The 20,541-nt window shown below is 42.0% G+C and overlaps 1 protein-coding gene across 3 annotated transcripts in view; it reads left to right on the top strand.

Annotated features, from left to right (window-relative positions):
• The first annotated feature begins 9,142 nt into the window (after positions 1-9,142).
• Positions 9,143-20,541, top strand: part of LOC140715431 (ubiquitin thioesterase ZRANB1) — a 71,749-nt gene continuing 60,350 nt past the window's right edge. The window contains exons 1-2 of one of the 3 annotated variants that reach the window (XM_073027612.1): positions 9,143-9,300; positions 11,811-12,667. In XM_073027612.1, coding sequence (XP_072883713.1) covers positions 11,854-12,667 — 814 coding nt within the window. In that variant the 5' untranslated portion in view covers positions 9,143-9,300; positions 11,811-11,853. Of the gene's footprint in view, positions 9,301-9,336; positions 9,552-11,810; positions 12,668-20,541 lie in introns of those variants that run through there. The other 2 variants (XM_073027611.1, XM_073027613.1) reach the window with 2 other exon arrangements.

The following is a 20,541-nucleotide window of genomic DNA, read 5'->3' as shown; positions in this document are numbered from 1 at the left end:
CTGTGATTTTTAGGTACAGAGCTGAAACTTGGTAAGCGTATGTGAGATATCTCATGGTACCACCAACAGCTGAAGAACCTTTAACATTTTCATATATGAGAGATTAACTGATATCAGCATACTCTCTAAAAGGAACACATCAAGCATTGAAGTAAAGATTATCTAACATAAGGTCGTTTACATCAGTCAAATCATACAGATACTCAGCTCCCAATTCTTCAAACTAGCTTTTTTTTCCCTCGCAGCTCCATCATGAGGGTTGGGGAAAAAGATCGTCCTGAAGGTGTAATATCAATGCCAACTCATGGACTGTCATAGACTGGGAGCCTGCTGCAAGAATCTCTGCAACTTGAGACCAGGATGGCAACAGGGAATGATATAGAAGGAATCTAAGTTTATCACTATTGGATGAGATCAGCAATCTGCAGACTCCTTGGAATATACCATTGTTGGTGATTTGAGAAATTACATTAGACATAAACCATTATTGTTTGGCAATGCCCTTCAGCCCAAAGTGTTAATTTGCATAGAGGAGAGCAGATGGGCAAGGAGACCTCTGTAATTCTAGGTGAGAAGTTTTTGCTCTGTAACACATCTGCCTGCATCTTTGTAAATTAGAGAGTATGCAGTGTCCATTGGAGTGCTTGAGGCATTTTTGTAACCCTATGACTAGAGTACTGTATAAATTTAAAAACTGAGCATTCATGTAGCAACTGGTAGTGTGAGCAGTGAAACAAATAAAACACAAGGCCTGTTTCAAAGGGAGATAGAACTTTACTGTTGGATGTATGTTGTAACATTGAAGAAACAGATCAAATGAGTTCTTATTCAAAGGCATTGATATAGTAATTAATGGAAGGCAATAAAGACAAGATAAACTTCTGTTAAGTATCACATCAAGCTTTAAGGAATAGTAGGAACATAACTGATTTCATTGTTTTAATTAGGTTGAAAAGTATAGATTTCTGAGGAAAGCAAGGTTGGATTGCTCTGGGCGCCATGCTGATTTGCAGAGCTTGAGAGTGGCTTCAGGCCGAACAGCAAAATCTGGGCCTGGAGTGTGGTCTGTGCTGGAGCCTGGGTCCTAGTGCAAGGTAAAATGTACTCTTCAGACCATTTAAATTGCAGCCCAGATTGGAAGTGGGAGCTGATTTTGCTCACTCTCCGTGATAGTCACTCCTATCTCCAGGACGCGGAACCTTTCGCTGTTCTGTTGTTGGGTCAGTTTAAACATTGGCCCAGATAGACCACAAAGGCAGGGTGTCGGTCAGGACAGAGCTGATTTTGCTCGTTCTCTGCAATGGTCATCTCCGTGATGCTGAAGCTGTGAAGACTGTCTGCTGATGTGTTGAACTGATAAGTGGAACTTCAGGCTTTCTCCAAGTTGCTCTGAAGTTCAGATCTGAGAACACAATTTTGGTTTGGAATGCTGTTTTTCACTTCGATTGTTTGCAATTTTTTTCTTGCATATTGGGTGTTGGTCTTTTATTTTTACTTCTATTCATTTTTTTTCTTTAACTGGGTTCTTTTAGGTTTCTTGCTTTGTGGCTATCTGTGAGCAAGGAAATTTCAAGGTTGCATAATTTATACATTCTTTGATAATAAATGAATCTTGAAATATTACATGTTTTCCCTTTGGTATTGTTTAAATCTCTGAAGATAATCAGGTTAGCTCATTATTCACATATTATTAAACTTGTACTGACCACAATAAATTAATCTATTTAAGAAAATAGACAAAACTGCAGATGCTGGAAGTCAGAAATAGAAGACAGTACAGTGGAGCACAGGTACAGGCCCTTCAACCCACCATGTAAGTGCCCCTAATGCTTGCAGAAAGTCTGCATCCCTCTATTCTCTGGCTGTGCATACTTACAGTATGTCTAAATACCTATTAAATATGATCATTGTGTTTGCTTCCACCAACTCCCTTGATAGTAGTTTCAAGGTACATACCACTCTTGTTTAAAAATGCGTGCCTTACAAAGCACTTTAAAATTTTCCTCTCTCATCTAAAACCAATATCCTCTACCATTTGACATTTCCATCCCAGAAATGAACTCTATCTACCCTGACTATGTCTCAAAGTTTTATATTTCCATCAGATTGTTTCTTAGCATCTGACACTCCAGTGGGGAAAAAAAAATCCAAGTTTGTCCAACTTCTCTTCATATGTAGTACTCTCCAATCTAAGCAGCATCCTGGTGAATCATTTCTGCACCTTTTCCAAAGCCGACAATGTGGTGACCAGAACTGCATCTTCATACCCCATTTGAAGAAGGTAAGCATGCAGTATGTTTTCTTTACCACTCTATCTACTTGTGTTGCCACATTTAGGGAGCTATGAACTTGCAGCCTAAGATCCATCAGTCCAATGCCAGAATGTAAGAGTTCTGCCATTTACTGTACACTTTCCTCTTGCATTTGCCCGAAAATGGAATGCCATCTTTTCCAGATTAATCTCTATCCTTTGGCAATCTTCCTCACTATCCACAATTCCACCGATTTCTTATTTATCACATCTGCAAACTTACCAATCAGACCACCTACATTTTCATCTAGAACATTGGTTGAGCTTATATCACAAACAATAAAGGATCCGGCATTGATCCTTGAAAAACACCACTGGTCACAGTCTAACTAACAGCCCTTCACCACTATCCTCTGTCTTCTATGACCAAGCTAATTTTGTATTCATGTGACAAATTCCTCATGGACCTTGAGTGACTTAATCTTCTTGACTCGCCTTCCATAAATGATCATGTCAAATGCTTTAGTCAAGTTCAAGTAGACAACATCCACTGCCCTACCTTTTGTCAATCATCTTCATCACTTCCCTAAAAACTGAATCAAATTTGTGAGCAGGACTTTGTCCACACAATGCCTACTGACTTTCTCTGATATGTCTATACTTCTCCAAATTTGACTAAATCCTGTCTTAAGAATTTCCCTAGCACAGGAGGTAGGATGTGAAAAAAGTATAGGCTCACTGGCCTATAATTTCTTGGTTTGTCACTATTACCTTCTTAAATGAAGAGAAAAGACATTGGCTTTTGTCCAGTCTTTCAGAAGCTCACCTGTGACAGAGTAGCTCAGTTAAGGCTCCAGCAGTTCCTTCCTTGCCTCCTCAGTATCTTGGGATAGATTGCATCAAATTTTGGAGATTTATCCACTTTAATGTTTTTCAAGAAACCCAACACCTCCTCCTTAATATTGACAGAGTATCAACAGAACTGCCGACTGGTGGCACAGTGACATCAGCGCCGGACTCCAGAGCGAAGGTTCCCGAGTTCCGGGCACGCCTTCCATCTGTGTTGGGTTGAGTGTTGAGCTCGCAACTCGGTCTCATTTTTTAAAAAAACACAACTGCGCTGTGGGAAGGACGTGGGGGACCACTGACAGAATCTTTCCTCCAAGACAACCACTTGGGGGGATAAAAATGGTTGCTGAGGCTCTGGCAGAGTATGGCAAAATAACCCATCCATGATTTCACCATCATCTATCTATGTTCTTTGGTGAGTCCAATACAGTGTACTCATTTAGGACCTTGCCCACTTCCACTGGCTCCTGATACAGATTCCCTTCTTTGTCCTTGTATGGACCAACCCTTTTCCCATCTATCTTTCTTTTAATGTAAATATCAAATAAAAATTAAGAAGTGCAGCAATTACCAGCATATCACACAGTATCTGTGCCAGGGAGCATAGTGGGAATGAGATGGTGAATTAAAGAGCCAAGCAATTGTAAATTCACAGTCATTCTAGCAGACAAAAGCCAGGTGCTTTGCAAAGAAATTTTCTAGTCTGTATTTGCTTTTCCAGTGCAGAACAGAACTCATTGTCAACACCGAATGCAATATACTAGATTGGAAGAAGTGCAAGTGAATTCCTTTGGTCTTTGTATGGTGAGGTGTGAAGAGGTGAAAGAACAATTGCCTGCGGTTGCATGGAAATTGTCCTATTTGGGGAGTGTTTGGTGGCAATAGAAGAGTGACCCAAGGAATTTTGAACCGTTTCTTTGTAATGAAGTTTGAGGAGCTCGAGGCATGGTGCCAGGCTAATAACCTCTTCCTCAATGTCAACAAAACAAAAGAGATGATCTTGCACCACTTACACCCCTCGTTACATTGACAGCACAACCTCTCATTGTCCCATCATATTCAATCAGGGAAGCCTCCACTTGATTGTAAGGAGGCTGAAGAGGGCTAGACTATGCACATCCATACTTGCATCATTCTACATACTACATCATACTTGCAGTAGTGAGCATCCGAACAAGCGGCATCACTGCATGGTATGGAAACTGTACCGTGGTGGATAGGAAGGCTCTACAATGGGTCATCAAAACTGCCCAACGCATCACTGGCACCAGCCTACCCACCACCAAGGACACGTATACAGAAAGGTGCCAGATAAGGGCCAGTAATATCATGAAGAATCCCACCCACCCTGCCCATGGACTGTTTGTCCCACTCCCATCAGGAAGGAGGCTATGTAGCATCTACACCAGGACCCACCAGACTCAAAAACTGTTACTTTTGCCAAACAATAAGGTTATCAACGCCTCCACCTACTTGCACACCCCCAACCACCACTACTTTGTCATTTCCTGTCAGTCATCTTATGTACAGACACACCTGTGCCTATTGTCACTTTATAGACATATAAACAATCTATATACAGTATATAAGCTATCGTATGTATTTATATTTATTGTGTTTGTGTTTTTATGCTGTATTGGAGCATAACAATTATTTTGTTCTTTACACTTGTGTACTGGTACAGTAATGACATAAAACGATCTTGAATCTGAAAGGGGAAAGGAATGTACCTAGCATGGGAAACTTGTTGGAGTCAACAGAAATTCCAAAGAATGATCTGTTGAATGCAGAGGCTGGTAGGGCTGAAGGTGAAGACCAGGAGAATTCTATTCATGCTCTATCCAAGAGAAGGTGAGAGCAGAGGAATGGGAAATAGATGAATTTTCGTAAATCACTCTGTCTGTTAAGGTGAAGGTGATGCCACAGTTCAGGAATAAGAATGGCATTTCAGAGGCACCTGTGTAGAATATCAAATACTTTGAACAAATATGACAGATCAAGGAACTAGTACAATAAAAGGCAGACCTTTCAGAGGGCAGGATGTGACCGTATAGTTCAGATTGCTCTTGGAGTCTATAGATTTGTCATGAATGTTTGCAGCTTACATCTCCTCTGAGAAGGCAATAGAGAGATCTAGAAAGAGTTAGAAGTGAACCATTTGAAGGCTTTTCTATATAGAAGGTGGTGTGGGAGGCTGTTTAGTCAAGATAACTGGAAAATCTGTGGTCTTGTACTGGATGTCTATCCGTCCTTGGCTCTTCCTTGAGAGTACTTGCTGGCTAAACGTGGCCTTACTTTGAAATATCACAATAATTCATTGGTTTAGGAAGGACTGCAACATTAATAAAAAGAGTGGATGACAAGATTAGGAAAATGTACTTTAAGTAATAGGCCAGGTCAAGCTGGCTGTAGCTGGTGACTCTGAATATAACTAATGCCACTTAGAAATTCATTGATAAACAAGTTCCAGATCTATACAGGTCTGCCATAAATCTACCACAAGTGGAGTGGCAGATGCTAATGCATCTTTGCCAGGGCATTATGCCTCTGCAATCCTACAACTGTCAGACCTGATGTAGGATTAAGATCCATATGTTTGAATGAGATTTACTGATCTGAAGATTAAGATAAGGGTAAGTTTAATATTTACTTATAATGTTTTGAAAATTTTTCATTGCTTATTGATGTTTTAATGTTTAAAATAATTTAAATATTTAATTATATAAACATTTTTTAAGGTTTTATAATATCCCTGCATTTCAGAGGGATTTAAAATTTATTATAAAACCTTACAGAGTTTGATAGTGTGGGAAGAAGGGAGCATTCCCACTCCGTTTTCTTTAAAAGTCTGTCAAGTGTATTCTCAAAGCAAGTCTCAACAGTATATTAGCTGAAAGTGAGTTGCACCTTTGCTACCTGACTCTAGGATCATGAGACAAGGATGACTGTACCTGCATATCTGTACCAGGATATTACAGGTAAGAATGCAGGGGTGTTAGTCCAGGCAGTGAGCTGAATCCAGCCTATTGGCTTTTGAGGAGGTTTAAAACATCTCCATTATGTAAATAAACAGAAAAAGACTACAATTTCAGCAATATCACTTGATAAGTTATCTATCTGATGACAGATGACTTAGAAATAATCGTTCTTAACGCTCCTAATCACAATGACGTATGAGAGTTAATATTTCCATTGGTTCGGTGTCAAATTGATGAAACAGTATCAATTACATAAACATCAGGTATAAATGACTTTGGGTACATCAATGCAATTAATCCATTTCCATTTCACTTCTGCATCTGGTTTCTATAGATCACATCATCCCTTAGGATATCATAAAGTGCTTTGCAAAAACAATTAAGTACTTCTGGGATATAATTCAAGCGCACTTAGTTCATTACAGTTCATGACCGAACTTCAGACCTTGGGAGTTGATGCCTTCCTCTGCAACTGGGTTCTTGACTTTCTGTCCAATGGATTACAATCAGCAAGGATAGGCAGCAACACCTCCACCGTGATTACTCTAAACACTGGTGCTTCACAACGTTGCGTCCTAGGGCCCAACTCCCTGTACATTTGTGATTGCGTAGCCAGATTCTTCTCGAACTCCAGCTACAGCAGAGGTTCCCAACCCAGGGCCATCCATGACATAATCCTTGGGAATCTTTGATCTGCAGGTTTGTAGATGATACCACTGTAATGGGCCGCATCTCAAATAGTGATTAGGCAGTGTACAGGAAGGAGATAAAGAGAGATTAGCGACATGATGTCATGGCAACAACCCATCTGGTAATGTCAACAAAAGAGTGGATTATTGACTTCAAAAAAGGGAGGTGGTGCAAGTGCTCCTGTTGATGTTGAGAACTTCAAGTTCCTAGGTCTGAACATCACCTGTCCTAGTCCAACTACGATGCCATGACTAAGAAAATTCACCAACGCCTCTACTTCAGGAGGCTAATGAAATTTGGCAAGTCTCTATTGACTCTTACCAATTTTTATCAATTAACCATATTCTGTCTGGATTCATAGCAACTTGGTATGGCACCCGGAGTACATGTGACTGTAATAAACTGCAGAGAGTTGTGGACACAACAGTAAATCACAGAAACCAGCCTCCTTTCTATGAACTCAGTTTCACATTGTCCATATCTCACTCTTCCTTTTCTTAACTGCTTTATCTCCATCTCACGGTTATGAGAACAATCAATACCCATTACAAACCTAAAGTCTCCTACCCACCCTACTTCTGATAAGATTTCCATTCTATTCTCCCTGTTTCTTTAGCTCTATTTTGTGTATTCTACTAACATTCCACAGCAATAATTTCATGATTTATTCCTTTTTAACCACTTTCTCCATCCAGCATAGTTGGCAGGGCTCACAACACAGCTGTCTATTACACTTCTGCTCTCACACTCTTTATTTACATGCAGAACAGGTGCAGATTTCCCTTTCTTGTCCTTCACTCCAAAATCCACATTCAACAAATGTGGAATCTATGTAGTTTGTACTACTGTCAACATTTTTCCCTTCCCTCTCCTTTCACCACTAGAGAGGAATTTTTCACTCTGTAAACCCCTGGTTTAAGCTCAGTCTTCACCTCTACACCCCAGCTTTGGTGACTACTTTTCAAAAACCCTCTAGGCTGCAAGTGGGTCCTGAGTTTACATTCGCCTGTCACATTTATTTTCTATTGTTATCTTTTGTCTTTGGCTTCTTACACTATTTAAACTAAGTCTAATATGAGCCTAAGAAAGAATCAGAATCAGGTTTAATATCACCGGCATATGTCATGAAAAGTTAACTTTGCGGCAGTAGTACAATACATGATATATATTTAAAATGAATTAGCCGTAACTATATATATAATAGTTAAATTAAATAGTGCAAAAACAATAATAAAAAGTAGCGAGGTAGTGTTCATGGTTTCAATGCTAATTCAGAAATCAGATGGCAAGGGGAAGAAGCTGTTCTTGAATCGCTGATATATCTTTTGAAATAGCACATTGCAACCCTCAGAACTCAAATTCAACACTTCCAGATAATCGGCCTTTTCAGATGACATGGTAACTATTTTACTTTGGAGTTTCAACCCTGTAGCATTTGTACATCGGCTGTGTTTCACTCTCATCTGTTCTTATTCAATTACTTCTGTTTATATCTTCTCGAGACAGATCAGCTGCGATTAACAAGCCTTTACCACCAACACTTGCGTCAATCAGTCTCGCTTCGTTCCCTTTAGCCGAGATTCGCCCGACGCATCGACTCGAAATTTTAACTTCTCTTCATGTATACTGCCTGACCCAAGGAGTATTTCCAGCATTTTATAGTTCAGGTTCAAGTTTAATTGTCATTCAACCATATACATGTATAGAACTCTAGATTTCCAGCATCTGCAGAATCTCGTGTTTAATATTAGCACATGTATGGTTTCAGATTTCAGATTTCAAGTATCTGTAGATTTTTGTTTTGCTGTTCAGACCGATTTTTTAAAATGCTGCTGAAAGTAAATACCGTTGTTGAAATAATTATAAAACTAAATTTAAACTTCCAAGTTATATGATTTCCACTATTCCCGTATCGGGTCAATAACCAAACCGATATGATCGGAACGGATCCGTTGAAATGATGCTCCGTGCGATGCTGGTTAGATTTTAAAGATCCTTCAAGTCAAAAGGCGTTATGATGAGTCAGCCCGGCTAAAGTTCTACAAACTTTCTCACTATTAGTGCGCACAGACTTTCATCAGCTGAGATGCATTCTACGAGACCAAACTGTGTGATGTAATCGTAAGCCAATCAAAATCCGTGAGAGTGAACGTCACGTGATCGACAGCCTGTACTCCCCGACCTCTCATTTTGTTTACGCCTCGTCGTCAGAGCCTGGTTACTTGAGGTGACGTCCATCCCAAAACAGCAAGGACGGCTTTTCCGATTGGTCTTCCGCCTGAGAAGGAGCAAGGTCCAATCAGAGAAGCATGTGAGCGTGAGGTGCGGTGTGACGTTTTAAATATCCCAGCAAACTTTGTCTTATGTTGTCTTTGCCGTCGCCATTAGAGCCGAACGGAGGAGCGAGGGGGAAAAAAATGACATAAAAAAATAAGGAGGTTGGGGGGGTGGGGGGAGCAGGTGGAAGCCGGAGGTCGCCGGTCGGACGGAGCGATGGCTGTGAGCGGGGTTTTTGTTTGACCCAGCCACCATGTAAGGAAAAGAGCGGCGGCGGGGGCAGTGGGGTTGGGGAGGGGGATGTGTGGGGAGCGGATCGACTGGAACGGCGGCAGCGGCTGAGGCGGCGGTGGAGAGACGAAAGAGAGCGAGAGTGCGCGGGGAGAAGGTCTGTTTGTTGTGTGCAGCCCCCTTCTGACCCTAACCTAAGTATGCAGCGGCGGCGGCGTGGAAGTGCAGTCCCAGCGCAGCTGAATGCGAGGCTGGTGCCCGAGAACTGGAATTAGGTAACTGCTGGTCAATCAGTAGCGAAAAGTGAAATCCGGAGCTCAATCGCGCTATTTAAGTACCCTGCGCGATGTGACAGAAACTGATCTCGGCGAGGGGCAGAGTGAGGTCATACCTGCTTAAATCTGATGCTGTTGAAGTTCAGGGAGTATAGGACGGAGCCCGACACTTTTAGCAACTAAATTAAATGGACACGTTGTGCGGACAGGTTCTAGCTAGATCTACTTTTGTGTTTAAGGTTTTGTTTTCAAGTTTTGAAAAGTTTGTGGTTGATGTGTGATTTCGGTTATGATCGTCAAATCCCTGTTTCGCTATTTGTATTTAGATGAGTTATTGCTAATCATTCTTCTGTATCCATAAAATATGCTATACAACATGTGACTATCCATAATTATGAACGTTTTTAAGAGTTGAGCTGCGTCACAGAACGCATCCCATTTTGGCATACTTTTTTCAACTTGTTCTTTTGCCAATTGCATTTGCTCTAGATCAGATGTCACGTTCATTAAGGTTTGCATCCCTCGAATGAATTGCCTAGTGTTTGAAGACTATAGGATCAACAAAAAAAAAGCATTTGTAGACGTTTTGCGGAACATTGCAGTCTTGTTCAGCTGCTTTTACAGTTTGAGGCCATTGTTTAGAAATGCTAGAATAGTATGTACATCTTCAGTGTTTATTTATAACGTTTGTTACATTATATTACAATAAATCATTCTACTTGCCGTGCCAGCCCCTAATCTGCTCCTAAATCCAGTGCTGCAGTTAAGTTAATGCATATCAGCTGAACTGCGAGTGTTACAATATGTTGCTCTCAATTTGGAATTACTTGATTTGCATTTATATCTATTATTGTCATTACTCATTGCCCAATAATTTTAATATAGCAATGTAATTAGTGTAAAATTTTTGACATATTCCTTCAATGTTTTGATCTAGTAGTATTTCTACTAATTAAATGTATTTAATCACACAATATGCAGTTTGTTTAGAAACAGTGCACATAGTAATGTACAAATAGCATTTGAGATCTCTTGTTGAAAAAGGCCAGGCTGTTTTCAGAAACAATAGTCACTTTACTTGTTATCAGTGTTTGAGGAATCCACACTGTTCAGTTTTGTCTTTTGCATTGTATTGTCTACTAATTTGTTTTTCAAGTTTCTAATTTATATAGACATTTACACATAGAAATCCAAATGTCTAGCATCACTTTTCCTTTCTGGTAAAAGGAATAATTTCAGTAAGCTTGCATCTTGGTCAAGCTTAGGACAGATTTGTAGAAATCGATCAGAAATTTTGATATTTTCTGCAGATTCAGAAAAGTTAATCTGTACCTGATCTGATTACCTCCCAGTACTTTGTGTGTGTTAGATTTCTAGCAACTAAAGCATCGCTCATGTTTAAAGTTGGTCTTCAAATTTTTTTTGGAACATGAACATTTTGAGTGTGAACTACATCTTAGAAATATTATGCTCTCATGTACTTCAGTTTCTGAATTACTAGCAGCAGATTGCTTTTGTTGAATTTTTACAGTATGTTACTGAACAGCTGAATTTTGAGCCCACCTGCCTTGTACCATTTTCTACTTGGAATGATGTAGCATGTCTGTATTTGAAAACTAGTTTGCATAAGTACATTTTTTTAAATGGTCAAAAGTAGCCAACTTTGCATGTCAGGTATAATTTCTAGTTTTGTAATAATAAAGATGTGTTCTGTGGTTTTGGTGTAATGAATTGGCAATGTTTAGATGGTTGAGAGTTGTGGAAAAACTGTGAGACCTGTCCTGAAGAAGGGTCCCAGCCCAAAACATTGACTGCATCTATTTCCAAGATGCTGCCTGACCTGGGTTCCTCTAACACTTTTTTTGTGAGTTGCCAAAAAATAATGTTTTAAATAATACAATAAGTATTGCCAGTGGACAATACTTTATACTAAAGTTCTATCCAAATATTCATGTCCAAACTGTAGAAATAATGAGCTAGTTCCCTCACTGTACAGGCTTGCATTATTTGAAATAGGGAATCACTTATTTCATTAAAATAATAAGTTATAAATAACTATTTTGTAGATTTTACAATCTAGCATGAGTAGAAGGGGAATGGGAGTTGTGATCTGAGCATGTCTTAACTGTAAAGTTTCTTTGTACAATTGTTTCTCATCTTGCAATTCATTTTAAAAATTCTGTGTAATAATGTTTGCTCAGTGGGATGGTTGGGGAAGATGTCTGTTTTAATGACAATAGTTAATTTTAAATTTTGCAGCCTCCAGTCTTGCAAAGGAAACTGATGCGAGGTGTAGGCAACGATGACTGAATATGGAATAAAGTGGGCCTGCGAATACTGCACGTACGAAAACTGGCCATCTGCAATCAAATGCACTATGTGTCGTGCACCGAGACCCAATAGCACCATAATAACTGAAGATTCAATCAGAGGCAGCTCAAGTGATCTGAATCAAGATTGGGATACCACAGGTATAGAGAGTAGCAGCAGCCCGCTGATTTGTCCAGACTCTAGTGCTAGACCAAGAATTAAATCATACAATTCAGAGAGTGCAAGCAAGTGGTCATGTCACATGTGTACTTACTTGAATTGGCCAAGAGCAATTAGATGCACTCAGTGTTTGTCTCAGCGTCGGACCAGAAGTCCTGCGGACTCCCCTCAATCATCTGGTTGTATTTCAAGACCAGTTCAGGCTTCTCAGGACCCTTGTGAAGAATACAATGACAGAAACAGACTAAATACAAAAGCACAGCATTGGATTTGTGCAGCTTGCACATATGAGAACTGCCCGAAGTCTCGGAAGTGTGCAGTCTGTGACTATCCGAGGCCTAACAATTTGGAAGCAATTGAATTTGCAGAAGCAGAGGAGGCTTCATCACTAATAAATGAGCAGGACAGGGCTCGATGGAGGAGCAGTGGCAGCAGTGGTAATAGCCAAAGGAGGTCTCCTCCTGTACCAAAACTTGAAACTGAGATGAAAATGGACTTTCAAAGGATTGAGCTAGCACCTGGAGCTGTTTGCAGTAAAGGAGATTTGGAAGTAGATTTTAAAAGACTCAAGCAAATAAAGAACAGAATGAAAAGATCAGACTGGCTCTTTCTCAACGCTTGCATGGGTAGGTCTTTTGTAAACTTCAATTTTGAAATTTGCACTTTATTTGTTGTCAATGGATATAGCTTAATAGAATTCTGTATCTTTGTGAAGGAACATTTTGTGGTGGAGATGTCAAGATGGTATATTTAAAATTGAAAAACTGATGTTTGGATTATAAGTAATGGTTAATTTTGCTGCTTTTGGTTATGAGCACAAGTTTGCCATAATTATTTAATGCAAGTCAATATCAGTATAGAATTCATTTTCCAAAGAAATCAGAAAATCTGAAGTACTGGACTCCAGTGACTCCCAGAGTGGTCATGTTTTTATTAATTTGATTCAGTTTTTTTCTGTTGCAACTAAAATATGATTAGCAGATAGCAAAGCAACACGTTATTCCTTTTTAAATTTGCAAATTTTTTTTACGTCATATGAACAAGGAATTGGTACTGTGCTAATTAAACCATAGCACTGTAGCGGTGTGCTACATGCAGCGCTGCAATAACGACACGGAGTCGGTGAGCTGCAGTTACAAAAGAGGTTTATTCAAACTTTGCGGCCTCGCTTTAAAGCCTTCCTGATCCCACCCTCCCCGGGCAGGAATGCGTATTCACAGTCCCGTCCCGCGCGCGGGCTTTTCCCCTTGCTGGTGAAGCAGGCTTGGCGCCCTCTTTGGGACCTGCCTCAATGCCGGTGCGCGCCGCTTTGTGAGCCGGTTCGAGTGCGCTGGGAAGTGGGTCGCCACATAACCCCACCCCCCCAATGTCCACTGTCTGGGTCGGACTCTGTTTGGGAGGTCTGCCTCTGTGCCACGGTGCCTGAATCTCGACCGGCTGCGCCAAGTCCACATGGGCCGGTTTGTGTCGGTACAACGTGAAAACCTCCTCTTTCCCCCCCAATGTCCAGCACGAATGTGGACCCGTTGTTTCTGATCACCGTAAGCGGCCCCTCGTAGGGTCGCTGTAGCGGTGCCCAATGTCCGCCCCGTCGTACAAAAACGAACTTAACCGGAATGACGGGGCGGGGTTGGCCGGTGGTGACGTCACAGAGTAGGGTCCTCTCTCCTGGGCCTACGGGGAGGTCCTGGAGCTGCAAACTGGAGACTGCAGTCCTGTAACTAGGGTTCTCCTCGTCTGCCTGCTCGTCCTCATCAGGGCAAACAGGGGGCGCATGATTCTGGCAGCTGAACGGAGGAAGCGGTGGTAGGAATTCACCATACCCACGAATTCCTGAAGGCCTTTGATTGTGTTGGGTCGGGGGAAATGGCGGACCGCGTCTACCTTGGCGGGCAGAGGGGTTGCCCCGTCTTTAGTAATCCTGTGGCCCAGGAAGTCGATGGTGTCGAGCCTGAACTGGCATTTGGCCGGGTTGATTGTCATGCCGTATTCACTCAGTCGGGCGTAGAGTTGACGGAGGTGGGACAGATGCTCCTGACGACTGCTGCTCGCTATGAGGATGTCGTTCAAATAGATGAAAGCGAAGTCCAGGTCGCGTCCCACCGCGTCCATTAACCGCTGAAACGTCTGTGCGGCATTCTTTAGGCCGAATGGCATGCGGAGGAACTCGAAAAGGCCGAAAGGGGTGATGAGTGCCGTTTTGGGGACGTAGTCCGGATGCATCGGGATTTGATGGTATCCCCAGACGAGGTCTACCTTGGAGAAGATCCGTGCTGGCACAGGGTAGCGGTCCGGTGTTGTAGCCTCGTTCAGCCTGCAGTAGTCGCCGCATGGTCTCCAGCCCCCTGTTGCTTTGGGCACCATGTGCAGTGGGGAGGCCCGTGGGCTGTCGGACTGCCGTATGATCCCCAATTCCTCCATTCTCTTGAACTCCTCCTTCGCCAGCCGGAGCTTGTTCGGGGGAAGCCTTCGAACACGGGTGTGGAGGGGTGGTCCTTGTGTCGGGATGTGGTGCTGTATGCCGAGTCTGGGCATGGCTGCCGTGAACTGCGGTGCCAGAACCGATGGGAAATCCGCCAGGAATCTGGTGAAGTCATTGTCGGACAGCGTGATGGAGTCTAGGTGTGGGGCCGGCAACTGGGCTTCACCCAGGGAGAACGTTTGAAAGGTCTCAGCGCGGACCAGTCTCTTCCTGGGCAGGTCGACCAGTAGGCTGTGAGCTCGCAAAAAATCCGCTCCCAGGAGCGGTTGGACTACGGCGGCCAATGTGAAGTCCCACGTGAACCGGCTGGAGCCGAACTGTAGCTGCACCGTATGGGTGCCGTAGGTCCTTACTGTACTGCCGTTCGTGGCCCTCAGGGTGGGACCCTATTCTCTGTTGCGGGTGTTGTAACTCATCGGAGGTAAGACGCTGATCTCGGCTCCGGTGTCGACCAAAAAGCGGCGTCCCGACTGCTTGTCCCAGACATACAGGAGGCTATCCTGATGGCCAGCCACCGTAGCCATCAGCGGCGGCTGGCCCTGGCGTTTCCTGGGAACTTGCAGGGCGGGCTACAGCGGCGGGCTTCTGCGCCCCACCGCTGGTGGTAGAAGCACCATTGTTGGTTGGTCGCCTCTCCCCTGCCTCTGGGGTTAGCGGGCTCTGCAGCAGGGCCTGGTCTGGTTTGCTGCCGGGAGCGTGTCCTGGTGATCTGTGCGATGGACGCCCCACTCTCCTTGGCTTTCCACAGCAAGTCCGCCCGGGCCGCCACCTTCCGGCGGTCACTGAAATCCGGGTCGGACAGCAGCAGGCATATGTCCTCGGGCAGCTGCTCCAGGAATGCCTGCTCAAACATGAGGCAGGGCTTATGACCTCCGGCCAGGGACAGCATCTCGTTCATCAAAGCTGACGGTGGCCTGTCCCCCAAACCATCCAGGTGCAGTAAGCGGGCAGCTCGCTCACGCCGTGAGAGTCCGAAAGTCCTTATGAGCAAGGCTTTGAATTCTGTGTATTTGCCGTCCTCTGGGGGCGATTGTATGAACTCCTCAACCTGGGCGGCTGTCTCCTGGTCGAGGGAGCTCACCACGTAGTAGTAACGTGTGGCATCCGAGGTTATCTGCCGAATGTGGAATTGGGCTTCTGCTTGCTGGAACCATAGGTGAGGTCGCAGCGTCCAGAAGCTTGGCGGTTTTAACAAAACTGCATGAACAGATGCGGCGTCGTTCATCTCCAGTCCAAATAGTGTTTGGGCCGTCAGGGTCACCAATTGTAGTGGTGTGCTATACGCAGCGCTGCAATAATGACACGGAGTCGGTGAGCTGCAGTTACAAAAGAGGTTTATTCAAACTTCGCGGCCTCGCTTTAAAGCCTTCCTGATCCCGCCCTCCCCAGGTGGGAATGCCATAGTCACATATTCGCAGTCCCGTCCCGCACGCGGGCTTTTCCCCTTGCTGGTGAAGCAGGCTTGGCGCCCTCTTTGGGACCTGCCTCAATCCCGGCGCGTGCCGCTTTGTAAGCCAGTTCGAGTGTGCTGGGAAGTGGGTCGCCACAGCACAACACTTTCTATTCATTTGTAAGTAAGCTCTATTTTAAATAGTGACATTTTAGATAGATAGATAGATACTTTATTCATCCCCATGGGGAAATTCAACTTTTTTCCAATGTCCCATACACTTGTTGTAGCAAAACTAATTACATACAATACTTAACTCAGTAAAAAATGTTAAATCGATGTTAAACCGATTTTGTAACCACCTCCATTTTTTTAAAAAAAAAGCTCAAGTAATGAATACATTTTTGACGTGCTTTTTAATTACAAAATTAGTATGAACAATGTAAATTCATGAGTTTGAGACTATGTTACCGCATCCATTCACCAAATACTTTTTCACCTTGAGAAATACTTGCTCAGTGTTGGTTCATTTAAACTTTTAGGAAAAGAGGAACTTCATTACTTGTCAAAATGGGTCATTAAGTGGGCTACTCTTGTTTGTCTTGCTGACAATATATGCTCTGTGTATTTATGAATATATGCTTTATATATTTCGAGTTTCAACCACAAAACATAACTTTAGAATTTGCAAATGTGGTAATACTGAGAATAAATTCTTATATTCTCAATTATTACAAGGATTCTTTCTCTTGCTAATGAGATTATTTTGACAGGTTGAGATCTAGAAATAACTTTAAATTGTATAATTTGATATGCAAAGTTTTCATAACATGTTCATAATCCTTTATCTCACTTTGGCAGCAAAGTTTACATTTACATTGAAAGATATATTGATCCATATAAGTCTGTAAACTCATTTTGTTGACAATAGACTTGCAATCAGAAATTGAATTCCTTTTCTATATACAGTGGATTTTGATTAATTAGGACATATTAAGACCAGTGCTTTATGGTCCAATTATGTGGCTGCCCCAGTTAGCCGAAGATTCATAGAAATAGTTAAAGTATTAAACAAAAGGCAAACTACCATTTAACAGTATCTATTGAAGTGAAATATAGAACAAATTAGAACACTACCTATACTACTACAGTATGATGAAATTGTATCAGTTCCTATAATTATCAGTGGAGCAATTCATCTGGTGCACACTGCCATGTTCTTTTGATTGACTGTAAATGAACAAAATTAGTACAGATACCTCATGCAGATAATGGGCTGCCTTCGTACAATGCCTTTGATAATTCCATCCTCCAGATCTTCATTTTTATTCTTTGTTGATAAGGGAAGCCACTATTTGTTGATACTTTCAAATTCTTTCTCATTCCTAACTTGAAGTAATGAAAATGTTTCTACACTTACAGGCATTTCTAGCATCTCAAGCCTCACTGCTTGGAACTGCAGTGAGAAAAACAGTTTTAAGTTGTCTTAGTGCTTATTTCTTGCCAATTATCAGTGACAATGTCACTGCTTTTTGAACATAAACACGCCCAACTGACTCTATTTAAAAACTGTTTGTGCTGAGTATGGTGCAGTGTCTAATGGCCTCAGGTGCACGTGACTGATGCTAGTTTAGAAGCTATTCACAAACAGTCTCCTATCTCAATTAAACAACATGGTGTTTCAAATAATTAAAGGGATTAGTTTTTGTTCTTTGAGAGTTGCCCTAAATGGTGGCTGCCCTTGTTAACCGTTGGCCCAATTAACCGGAGTCCACTGTATTTGTTTTTGTACGAGAATGCATTTAATTTTAAAATTTTATGATTTATTCAGCCAATATGAAAGTGGTTCATTTGTGCCATGCTCTGATTTTTACACTCCTCTTAGTTACAGACTTGGTGATTGATACTTAGTATCTCTGTAATATGGGTTAAAATAACAGACTGTTTGCAACTTTGAGGTGCCAAGGGTTAGAATGTAAAAGTCTCTTACTAGTGGTGCCAATATCTACAAATGGTTTTTATTTTCCAATTCAGAGCAAAGCAGGATAATGTTTTCTGTTCATGGTCCATTGTGTACTTTGACCAAGTGCATTTTGATGATGAGCAGTGAAATAAACTCTTGGGCTTCCTGGTGGGTACAGGTATCACTTTTAACTGATGTTTCGATGACAAACTCTGCAGTCATCAGGGATGATGCCTAGGTATGTCTAATCTGGTGGTGTATTTACCCCATCAATTTCCGGTATCCCACCTTGTTTACAGCCATATTCAAGTTCTTACTTGAAGGGGTCCTTTGGCTTTATTAAAATTCTTTTTCTCTAGTTTTATTTTAATGGCTTACTTTACCTGGCAGTCCAGAACCCATTGGTGTGTGCCATCGAAGTCAATACTATGGACATTGCGAGTGCACTGTTTTACTACCACTAATTTCTCCAGATACATCTCCTGTGGTCCTTGATGCGGGTTTCCACCATGTGCCCCGTCTGGCCGATATATGCTGCTTTGCATTCACATGGAATCCTGTAAATGCCAGCTGTCCTGAGGCCCAGGTTATCTTAGATCTGCATAAGTTGCAAAGTGGGACAGTGGAAACCTGATTGGATGAGGACTAACCAATCAGGAGGAACAAGTGATACCACTGACTAGACATACCTAGGAATGGTCCCTGACAAACGTGAGTTTTGTCATCGAAATGTCATTTAAAATGGATACCTGTACCTGGCTGGAAGCCAGTGAAGAGCTTATTCAACATATACACCGAGAAAGCACAAGATTCTTTTTCAGTATAAGGAGTTTTTAAGTTAAAATGGTACACATCCTTTGTGGATAAATTTAATTGGTATATACACATCAATTGAAAATTAAGCAGGATAGAGAAATGCTGTACAGAAAAATGCCCTATAACCTACTGAGTGTGTGTGGACTATCAGGCACCCGATTTTAAAATAATTTGAATTTAGCTTATTGTATTCTACTTGCAATCCAGTAAACACATCCCAGATTCTACTGGGGCAATTTGTAGTCGTCTGCTAATTTACCAATTTGCACAACTTTGGGATGTGGGAGCACCCAGAGAAAACTTATGGTGTCACTGGGAGAATTATTTTTCTCCAATGGCATTAAAATGTGACAAAATGTAAGATGTCTGTGTTTTACTTTTGTTCCAAGTGTTTGCTTGATCTTGTAACAGTATACTGTTCACTAATCCTTGTGTTGTTGAACTGTACAAGACAATTTGGCAGATTCTGTATCACTGAACACCTACGCTCGGTCCGCCAGAAAAAGCAGGATCTCCCAGTGGCCACACATTTTAATTCCACGTCCCATTCCCATTCTGATATGTCTATCCATGGCCTCCTCTATTGTCAAAATGAATCCAAACTCAGGTTGGAGGAACAACACCTTATATACCAGCTGGGTAGCCTCCAACCTGATGGCATGAACATTGACTTCTCTAACTTCCGGTAATGCCCCTCCTCCCCTTCTTACCCTATCCCTGACATATTTAGTTGTTTGCCTGTTCTCCATCTCCCTCTGGTGCTCCCCCCTCCCCTTTCTTTCTCCTGAGGACTCCCGTCCCATGATCCTTTTCCTTCTCCAGCTCTGTATCACTTTCACCAATCACCTTTCCAGCTCTTAACTTCATCCCACCCCACCCCCTCCGGTCTTCTCCTATCATTTCGCATTTCCCCCTCCCCCCACTATTTTCAAATCTCTTACTCTCTTTCCTTTCGGTTAGTCCTGACGAAGGGTCTCGGCCCGAAACATCGACAGCGCTTCTCCCTATAGATGCTGCCTGGCCTGCTGTGTTCTACCAGCATTTTGTGTGTGTTGTTGTTTGAATTTCCAGCATCTGCAGATTTCCTCGTGTTTGCTGTTTAGATTCTGTATAATGCTTGCATTTAGCTGCTTCAGAAAGAGTTGATTTTCTACTGTTTTCAGCTCTCAGTCATCTGTGTTCCCCTACAATGTAATTCACTGGTCAGTATCGAAGGAAATAGCAAAAAAAAAAGCCTTGGAAATTCTGTGCAAGGCTTTGAAACTTGCAATTCAGGACTTTCTATTTCTTACCATACACCTTGATTGCGGAAGAAAAATGGGGAAGCTCTACTGTTTTCAGGTATTTGTATTTGAGCACCCCTCCCACTTGTGTTATGAAGTTACAGAATGATACAAGGGCACTGTATTTCCTACTGTCTTAAGAACTCTTGTCTCTTGTTTCCAGATGCCTTCCAGATAGCTACTAAAGATGAGCAGTTTAAGTGCCGTGACTAACCTTGACCCTGATTCTGATAGTAGTAAGGAATCAGTGTTTTAAACTTTTGGCTCCAAAACATGGTGATTATTTTCCAATCAAATTATTTTAACAGATACTGTACAGGAAGTTATTCTCGTCTCATTTACAATTTTACATTTTTAAAAAGAGAATTCACTAAACATCTTTTTAAAAATAAAACTAATAATCTGATCAAAGCATTGATTGCTTTAACTGTGTTATCTCATAGGAATATAAATTTATTTCAAGCAAAATAAATGTGTTTTTAAAGGCAACACGAGTGAATCTGCAGATGCTGGAAATAAATGAAAACACAAAATGCTGGCAGAACTCAGCAGGCCAGACAGCATCT

Source organism: Hemitrygon akajei, chromosome 23, assembly GCF_048418815.1.
Source record: "Hemitrygon akajei chromosome 23, sHemAka1.3, whole genome shotgun sequence".
NCBI classification, from domain to species: Eukaryota; Metazoa; Chordata; class Chondrichthyes; order Myliobatiformes; family Dasyatidae; genus Hemitrygon; species Hemitrygon akajei.
This window is presented reverse-complemented; position numbering and strand designations above follow the sequence as displayed.